At 45.0% G+C, this 9,299-nt stretch overlaps 2 protein-coding genes across 3 annotated transcripts; one reads left to right on the top strand and one right to left on the bottom strand.

Moving 5' to 3' along the window:
• Positions 1–210: 210 nt before the first annotated feature.
• Positions 211–3,807, top strand: LOC136478447 (uncharacterized). Of its 2 annotated transcripts, XM_066476904.1 has the most exons (9): positions 211–508; positions 710–797; positions 920–1,008; positions 1,704–1,782; positions 1,865–1,924; positions 2,015–2,136; positions 2,228–2,265; positions 3,281–3,314; positions 3,696–3,807. In XM_066476904.1, the coding sequence occupies exons 1-9, from the start codon at positions 261–263 to the stop codon at positions 3,796–3,798; spliced, it is 861 nt and encodes a 286-aa protein (XP_066333001.1). In that variant the 5' UTR covers positions 211–260; the 3' UTR covers positions 3,799–3,807. The 2 variants fall into 2 exon arrangements, 1 of the variants encoding a protein (XP_066333001.1); XR_010764261.1 differs by having other exon boundaries at positions 2,228–3,302; positions 3,696–3,783.
• A 480-nt stretch (positions 3,808–4,287) lies between these two features.
• Positions 4,288–9,111, bottom strand: LOC136478438 (uncharacterized). Its single transcript, XM_066476897.1, has 7 exons — positions 8,802–9,111; positions 7,766–8,010; positions 6,718–7,399; positions 6,292–6,646; positions 5,760–5,854; positions 5,218–5,412; positions 4,288–5,136 (listed from the first exon to the last, which is right to left on the bottom strand). Exons 1-7 carry the CDS (start codon positions 8,979–8,981, stop codon positions 4,453–4,455), a joined length of 2,436 nt encoding a protein of 811 aa, XP_066332994.1. The 5' UTR covers positions 8,982–9,111; the 3' UTR covers positions 4,288–4,452.
• Between the last annotated feature and the right edge of the window lie 188 nt (positions 9,112–9,299).

Raw genomic sequence — 9,299 nt, 5'->3', positions numbered from 1 at the left:
TGCATGGAGTATTAAATGTAGGTAAAAAAAATAACTAATTACACAGTTTAGTTGAAAATCACGAGATGAATCTTTTGAGCCTAGTTGGTCCACGATTGGACAATATTTGCCAAATAAGACGAAAGTGGTACTATTCATCAGGTTGAAAAAACTTTCGATCTAAACAAGGCCGAAGATAAGCTCCTCTGTCGCATGTTTTGCTTTTCTTCGTCTCGTCCTTCTTCTCGAGGGAACGACTCTCACTGTGAAATTTCACGGCGATGTCACGGCTACTCCCGCCTGCTAAAACCCTCCTGCTCTCTCCCTTCCCGGCGTTCTCGCCGCCACCGCCTCCTCATCCTTTTCCTCTTCCTCGCATCCACGTCCGTACATCAGCGGGGAGAGGCGCTGCGGCAGAGAACGCGGCAGCGTCCGGGACGACGGCGAGGGAGCGGCGGTTGGTCAAGGTGCGGGAGGAGCGCCGCCGCCGCGAGTACGACCGGGAGCACACCTACCCTGGATGGGCCAAGTACGCAGCTTGTGCCTCCTTGTCCTCTCTCTCTCTCTCTCTCTCTCTCACACACACACACACACACACACACTATTTACTGGCTGGAATCTGGATGTCTTCGTTTGTTCAGTTTCTTGCTTGTTTCGTCTTGGCCTTCCCATCCTGTCGAAATCCAGATGGCGGCCTGCTGTTTCTTAATGCTGTGGTATGGTAATGCAGGGTTCTGGAGAACGCCTGCAGAGATGATGAGGAGCTCCGCGCCATTCTCGGTGATAGCATCGGCAACCCGGAGCTCATGAAGCAAAGGGTGAGCGCTGCTGCTGCGTTCACTGCTCTTTTGCTCTTCCCCGTTTCGCTGTTTTACTGAGAGGATTTGTTGCTACCCTGATAGACAGTACTTATGCCACGCCTTGTGTACGTGATTCACAGATCCAAGAAAGGGTGCGCAAGAAAGGCAGGGCTCAATTCAACAAGTCCAAGACAGGCTCCATTGTTGCTTTTAAAGTCAGCTTCCGAGAGTGAGATTCTCTCACCCGCTGTAGTCACGTTTGTATTTCTCTGTTTGCCATGTCAAAGGATCAGAAGTGGAGTGTGCTAATAGTTCCTACAGCACACATGATACTGTGATAGTTTCAACTTAATTGGACTACCTGAGCTGCTAAACACATATGTTTCTAATGAAACGGCTCCATGTTTCTGCATAAAAGATATATTTGGCATTTGCACTCCTCTGACCTCATATTTTTTTGATCCTGTATAATTTTAACGGCCTAAGATAAATAGATGATCATCTCCTCAATTTACATCTTCAACCAACTTGTGTTTACATGCTAAAACTTTTGTTATAATCGGTTTTCTTCCTCATTGAAAGATTATAAATCTGAAATGGGCCACTCTAGCATATGAAGATGAATCAACACTGAATAACTAGGTGTCTGGGTTAATGGCACTCACATTTCACAGGCAGTAGATTTGATCCATGTCGTCACACCATTCCTTCCCTTGCTCTCTCTATGTCTGATTCTCCGAGTCCAAATGAGTTGTGCCAATATCTGAATATTCATGTTTGTTTCTTGTTTATTCCACTTTCAGATGTAATAGACCTTAGATCCTGCCTTCCGTAAAAGCTGGGGGTTGATGAAATCCTTGTTTTCGTAAAAAAAGATCTTTAGCAAGTTAACCTTGATTGACATTTGTTCTTTTATTATTGCAGCTTCAACCCGTTGAATTCATTCATTTGGTTTGAACTCTTTGGAGAACCAACAGATCGAATTGTTGACCTGCTTGGCGGTGTAAAGTGGCACTGTACACTTCCATTGGATTCTCCTGATTCAGAAAACAACATACTGTCTTGACATGAAGTGATTTTCACAGGTAATTCAGGCTTGGTACGTCATGGGAAGGCTAGGAGCTTATAATTCTTCAAATTTGCAGGTTGGGTTCATTCAAATGTTCCTTTTTATTTCCTTTGTTGGCTAACCTGTGAGCTCTTTCGAAAACATGTAATGTTGTCAAATATGTCAGCTGGCCAACTCAATGATGGACTATGACCCTTCATATGATTCTGAAGAAGCTTCCTCAGTAATGCCATCATCTTTCCATGATATCAGCGATGTCGAGTTCCAAGACAATTGGGCCAGGGTTTGGTGAGCATTGGAATCATTTGACAGTTTGGGCACTTAGAAAAGGATGTGTGCAAATTCTGAAACTCCCCTCACTTTTTTTTTCCCCTTTCAGGGTGGACCTTGGAACCTCGGATTACCTTGGCTTGGATGTATTACTAAGGCAAAATTTGCCACAGGACACTATTAAAATGTGGCTTTAGTCATATACCACTAAAAAAGTTTGTCTTTGCCAAAAGACATCCAAAATCTAAACTAATATGCTACAAGACACTAAACTCATTATTATATTTGATTTTAATATATAAACATACGAAATGACGAATATGCCCTTGCCTTTTTATCTTCTTCCCGAACGCCGTGTGGCCTGACTTCTGAGAACTGTGATCCCGCGAGGCCGGCGCGGCGCACACTTCCACTCCCGGCCGTCCATTGCTGGCTTCCACTCCCCTCGCCGCTGCCGCCGTCTCCGGTGACCGCCTCGTCGTCCATGGCCTTTGCAAGCTTTAGCCCGACCTCCCTCTCCACGACCTTGCTCTCCATCGTGCCCACCCACGCCGCCAACGGGCACGCTTACCACCGACACCACTACGACGGCAACGACGGCGCCGCGGCCTCCGTGTGCGACGGCGGCGGCGGGACCCGTTCGCGTTCCTCTCGGAGGATCGGCTGCTGCGGGACCGGGGGCTGTCCCCAGGCAACCCGTTCCACAACCCCACGGCGGCGTGGGGCAGCGGCGTGCACACGTTGGCGAGGACGCTGCTGCTCCTGCCGGTGGGCGGACGCGCACGGGAGGCCACAGGAGGGTCACACGAATCTCCACCCACTGCATTCTCATGAGTTGCTTAGTTGCCAGATCATCACAGGATTGGGTCTGGATTGTTGACTCATCTCGTTTCAACTTGATCTAATCTGGGCACCTAATAATCGCTTGATTTTTGGCTACTCTTTTTTCCAAGCCGAGTCAAGCTGCACAGTTGTTCAGGAACAAGATAAAAGGGCATATTTGTCATATCATATGGCTGTCTATTAAAATCAAATATAATAATGAGCTTGGTGTCTTGTAGCATATTTGTCTAAATTTTGGATGTCTTTTGGCAAAGAAATGTTTTTTTAGTGACCTATAGCAAAAGCCACGTTTTAATGGTGTCCTCCAGCAAATTTTGCCTATTACTAAACTGCTTAACACAGTTGAGCTCAGAGTAAGACATCTTTCACTGACCATGTAAAATATAGTTGCAATTTTTGCTTGGAGGTGGCTTTATTACTGGTCGCCTCATTATCACCCCAAATATGGAGATCAATTGGCTCCGGAAACCTGATATACGTATGTAGCCAAACTCGATCTGTGAAGATTAACCTAGAAAGAATCAGAGAGACCTTTAACCCCTCCAGGAGGGTATATACTCCTAAGTGTTAACTAAACTAGCCATTTTTACACTCTTGAGCGCTAGCTTTGTACATGACCACACAACATCACTTCAAAGCAGGCCACATGCATAATGAAATGCTTTATATTATTTTTGAGATTTGAAAACATTGCACCTTATAACTCAGCTTTGTTGCCTTCACTGAACCTGCAGGCACTTGGGTATCAAACAAGTGGTTTTTGGAGGCAAGAAAATGGGTGACTGGGAAGAGGGCATGACGAGCTCAGATTATGGATACAAGCATTTCAAGATATGATATTGACAGGTGACATGATGTGGTGATGCAAGGCTGAGCGAGAAATTTGAGCAAGGACTGACTGAAGACTGCCTGTATCTCGATGTGCTCTTGTATGTAAATAAATAAATAAATTGTCATGGGTTTTATTGAAACAGCAAGGCTAGGAAAATAGAAAAATACGGATGCAATGTCAGGAAAACTTGATGAGTCAATCAGGTGATTTTTACATACTGATCAGGAAATTTTATAAAGGGAAGTAAAGTGAACAAGGTGTCACAGTTGATCACATGCTTTTGCTACATCATTCTTGAACTTGGGAAAAGTTGCGGACAAACTAGTAGCGTCTTGGCGCGTTGTTTATACAGCCATGGTGGAAGGCAGGCTGCACGAGATGAAGCTGGTAGCCAGACCGGCTGATACTCCATAGTCTTGTCAAAACGGATCCATTGGTACCTGCATTTTCCCAACCCTTTTCATAGTATTCCACAAGCTGATATGAACATGAAGTTACAAGTACATCGCTCATCCATCCACGCATATTTGCCACCGTTACATAGATCAGCTCTCGTGGAACCCTAACTGTCGCAACCGCTCTACAAATAAAGCATACAAGTTCAGCCTATACACCATTTCCCAAATCAATGAAACAAAGATGCCGATCCTACATCCTCGCTAGTTACTAGGCCTCTCCATGCTGTTGGTCCTGGCATTCTCTCGCATCTTCTCCACCATATGCCTCCCTTTCTCTTCGATAGTCCGCCTCTTCTCCTCCAGCTTGTCTCCCATCCTCTTCCCGAAATCCATCATCCGAGCTCGCCTCCCGCCTTTTCGCTTCGTGTCCTCTCCAATGGGTGATGCTGACACCTGCGGCTGCTCCCCTGCTGGTATCACTGCCCTCAGAGATGTGGACATGGGAGACATAACTCTACTTTCTGAAGCATCTTCCTGGAGTTTCTCTGTGATCAACAGCGGCTTCCTCAGTTCCTCATTTCCATCGCTATGGACAGATTCACTAACTGGAGCAGATGAAGACTGGCTGTGCAATGATGCTTCTGCCATAGGCTCTTGTTTTGCCTCGTCAATGGATGCCACTGCTCTCAATGATTCCTCGCTCCCACTTGATGAGTTAGGTAAACTTGTCATCGGCCTTTTGCTACTAGCATCATCATTTGCGCCACCTTCCTCAGGGTGAGCTGGTGGTGTAACTGTAGCATGGCTTCTCATCTCAGTGGGTTCGTGATTTAGCCAAATAAAAGGAGCATCCTTGCGAGGTAACCAGTCATCCTTTTCTGCCAACATCCATGGCATGGAGATGCTTTCACAATTTGGAAGCACTAAGCTATCTCGAAGCGAAGCCTGAACAGTGAACCATGTTTTACAATCAAAACAACTTTACCAAAGCAAGAATATGCTCAGAGCAAAAGGTGCATTCAATACCTTGAATCTGTTACCAATAAGTGCAGCGATATGACTGTTGGTGATTTTCCTATCCCCAACAGAAGATTCCAAATCCCATTCTAGATCAGGCATTGACGTAAATCCATACCAGATTTGATCAGAAGGAGGGGGCTTCATATGCACCCGCAAGACACCTCGAACAGATGAAATCCTTATTGCCAGAGAAAGAGGAACCTGCAGCGGAAGGAAATGCATCATACACGTGAAAGTACTTCAGTAATAATAATAATAGCTAAGGTTTTGAAATTAAATGTCCTATTTATGGGGGGCCTCCTATGGTGCACTGGTAGAGCCCAGGGTTGTGGGGGTTAATAAGGTCAGGGTTCAATACTGACTCTCCTCATAAACAAATATCACAGTGTATTGCCATTTCCATTATCTTGTTATGCTTTCATCAGGCATAGAATGTATAGAAGTCCTACTTAAACAGTTTTAAATACTTAGTCAGCACCTATCAGGACAAAGGTGACATGACGCAGAAAATTGCAGCAAAACGCATGGAGACAGAGGGAGGAGCAAACCTGCGAGACATGATCGGCTATTGAGTGCAGGATAGTTTTCCATCTTGATATATATGCTGAAGTCCATCCAGTGCCCTTTGATTGACTTGATGCATCTGTTACACAAGCATTGAACTATCACATTCATGATCCAAATCGAAGTTTGATGCATACGAGTTTTTACCCTTTTCCTTTATGATTCTCTCAGCTCAGTACTTTGTCACAAAGATATATTAGCAAACTAAAGAAAGGAACTGTGAATTCTAGTAATGTGTACCTAATGTCCTCTACATGGATAAATAAATCCTAACAATATTAAACAGTCAACCAAAGGAATGAAAAAGTTGTTGGACCATACATTCTAGCAATGTAATACCTTAAGTCTGAACAATCATAAATAAGAAAAAACAGGACAACATACTCCTTAAGGTACACAATTGTATGATTTGTCTTTATTGTTCAAACAACCATTGAATCACTTCACTACATAAGAACAAATAATGGTTCCAGTAGATATATTAAACAAGGAAAGACATAAGAAACTAAAAGAGACCTGCTTCATCATTCTCCCCAGTTGAAGAAGCTGATTTATGCGAGCCTTTAAATTGGTTACCATACTGTTCAATACTCTCAAGAAGATCAGAATCAACCTCTCCATTAGCATCTGCTCCAAAATTACTTTTCATGATGTCCTTTTGCAGCTCCGGTTCCTGAACCTCAAGCCTTGTTTCAATGTGCAGCAGTATCCCACTCGAATACTCAAAGTCAACTTCAAAGGCCCATAATTCATTAAGATCCAGCGGAAGGACTCTCATCGCATGCACATAAGGTGGAAGTTCTCCAAGGCTAAAGTTCGTAAGTGTAATTTCACCCACATAAGATGGAGTCCTCATATTTGACAGAGTCCTCTGACCAAACAAAAGATCAATTAATAAAAGATATTGATACAAGTGTATTTAAAGTGAGCAGTGTATCAAACCTGAATGCGTGCTTTGATGGCCTTGTTTATCTCATCACTCATTTGAGCATCGAAAAACAACCGTGATGACAGGAGGTTCCAACAAAGTGTACCTTCATCAGCAACGCGATCATCTGCATTCACCTCAGACGAAGTTGAAAGCTGTCCAGTTTGATTCAATGCAGCAGGTGGGGCAGTGGCTTTTACAGTATCTTGCGATGAACTGCTACCGAGCTTGTCCTCTTGTGGACCTATTAATGCTTCAATAAATGGTGCACCCTGATAGCTGCGCAATTTATCGAGTATCTTTTTTTCACCTTGCACTGATGACCCCGAACTTGTTTTGCCATCTAAGGGTGCCTTCGTAGATGCCTTCTTTGCCAACTTCTTGAGGAAAAGACGGACTTTTGAAGATCCATCAGTCTTTGATGTCCTGTCCATAACCTCATGGTCCTCACCAGAGAGTATTGGAGGCTTTAGGAAACATGGGTATTCAGAATTTAATGATGATATATAATTGAGGAACTTTTCGCTCAGCTTGGCATGCCAATTTAATTTTTCCTTGTCAGCAGTAGCTGCAATACGGAGTGCTTTACACCATGATTCCTTCTCCCAGGAAGTGTCTGTATAAAGATAGCATACCTTGCTTCCATTATAAATCTCACTGTCCTTGCTTTCTAATTTTATTGGGTACCTCTTAGCCCTGACAGTTAGCAACAGAAGTAAAGTTACATCAAGAGTGAAGTAAGATAAGTCAATGATCAGAATCAATCCTAAAGAACCTCATAGGCAAAGAAATTTGATTGGCAAGCACACTTAACTACATTGTACGATGAATTTCATTTGTACAGAAGTTCTTTCAAGAAATAAAATGGACTTAAATTTATCCAATTGCAACATATACATAACCCTAAGGCAAAGCTTCCAATGTCCATATTATTTAATAATATACTTAAGGATTATATCTGATAACTAAGAACGCACAGTCAAATTCAACAAACTTGTCATGTTTACACAAGCAGTGGTTGATGAGTAACTGACAAATGGTATTTAGTTTGCTAGCACTAACCATTTACGTGAGGGCATACTTGACGCAGAAACTGCAAGGACCGTGCAGTTCAAAAGCTCAATGGTTGCTTGGGAGCCATCAGGAGCAGACAAACAAAGGGAGTGTCCCTTGATTTTAGCCATCTTCTTTGCAGGGAAAACCTCCACGATATTCTTCTTGTCTTTTGTCTCTTTGGGACCTCCAACTGACAAGCGTTCATTATTAACTTTTGGCATTTTTTCTGGCTCCAGTATACACAGAGAACCCTGCAAACATATAACGCTACCTGTCAGTGTCAAAGGTAATCTAGTTTAAAACAAAATACAGCTAAGAAAGGGCATCTATAATAAGTCGATAAATGTGATACACAGGAGTTGGGATTACATCTTACAGTGGCAGAACAAACAAATGGTACAGACAAGAGGGCTTTGGAATCAATTTGCAGTAAGAATTAAGAAAGCAGCAGCACTGGTTTTAGTACTTCGCAGCAACTAAAACTTACGATTGAGACGCAGACTCCCAAACTATTTTTGGAAACGAACATCAAGCAATTGGGGGGTCGAATTAATCGACATGGATGCACACATCAAGCAGCAACGCAAGGAAGAAAATACACATAATGCCATGAAAATCAAAAGGGAGAAAATACACATAATGCCATGAAAATTAAGAGTCCAACGTTTGGAGGGTCATTTTTACGAAGTCAACTATTGGAGTCCTAATACTGTGAAACGCGACGATTAGAGTCACAAATATGCAATTTTTACAGCTACAAGCGGTGCGGCCTACATAATACAGGCTCCATCACATCACATGAGGAAAAGCTCCTGGAGTGAGCTTCCGCTCGCTCGAAAACCAAGCAGGCAGCCAAGCGGGGAGGGGACGATGGATCCCTAGAAACCGCATCTCCTCAAAGCTCCACTCCAGCAAAGGCAGCTCCTCTCACCCCCACGGCAGTGGATGCCCTAAGCTAAGGGCGGACACGAGCGAGCGTGCCGAACCGAAGGGAGAGCTGAGCTAGGCGCAGCAACAGGACGAACGCGGCGCCCCCACTCACCTGCTTCTCGTAGGGGAAGGGGCGTTCCCCGGGCAGCTCGTCGGCGGCCGGCGGCGCGTCCTCCGGCGCAGCCTTCCTGCGGCGGAGGCGGCGGAGCAGCAGCAGGAGCGCCGCCGCCTCGAGCGCAGCCAGCGCCAGGGCGCCGATGAGGAAACCTAGCAGGAAGGGCAGCAGCGCCATCGCCGGGCGCCGGCGACGTGGGGGACCTGGGTGTGAGGTTTTTGGGCGAGCGGGGGAGCGGATTGTAAAAAGAAGAAAAAGTGGGGGGCGCTTGCCGCGTCTTCTTCGTCAGCCGTGGACTGCCTGCCTTTCTCCTTTTCTTTTCTTCTCTTCTCTTTAGCGTGTCGCCGTGTACGCGAGTCGAGAGCAGAGGAGGAGCGCGTGGACACGGAGACGTGTGGGTCCGGTTACGGTAATGGCCTTGGGCCTACATGTCGGTGCTTGCTTCACGCAACGGTTGTGCAGCCTTTTTCGTCGGGTCTTATCTGTGAGCGCCCG

The sequence above is a fragment of the Miscanthus floridulus genome, chromosome 8 (genome assembly GCF_019320115.1).
Source record: "Miscanthus floridulus cultivar M001 chromosome 8, ASM1932011v1, whole genome shotgun sequence".
Lineage (NCBI taxonomy): Eukaryota > Viridiplantae > Streptophyta > Magnoliopsida > Poales > Poaceae > Miscanthus > Miscanthus floridulus.
The sequence above is the reverse complement of the archived record's forward strand: the minus strand, read 5'-3'. Positions and strand labels throughout refer to the sequence as shown.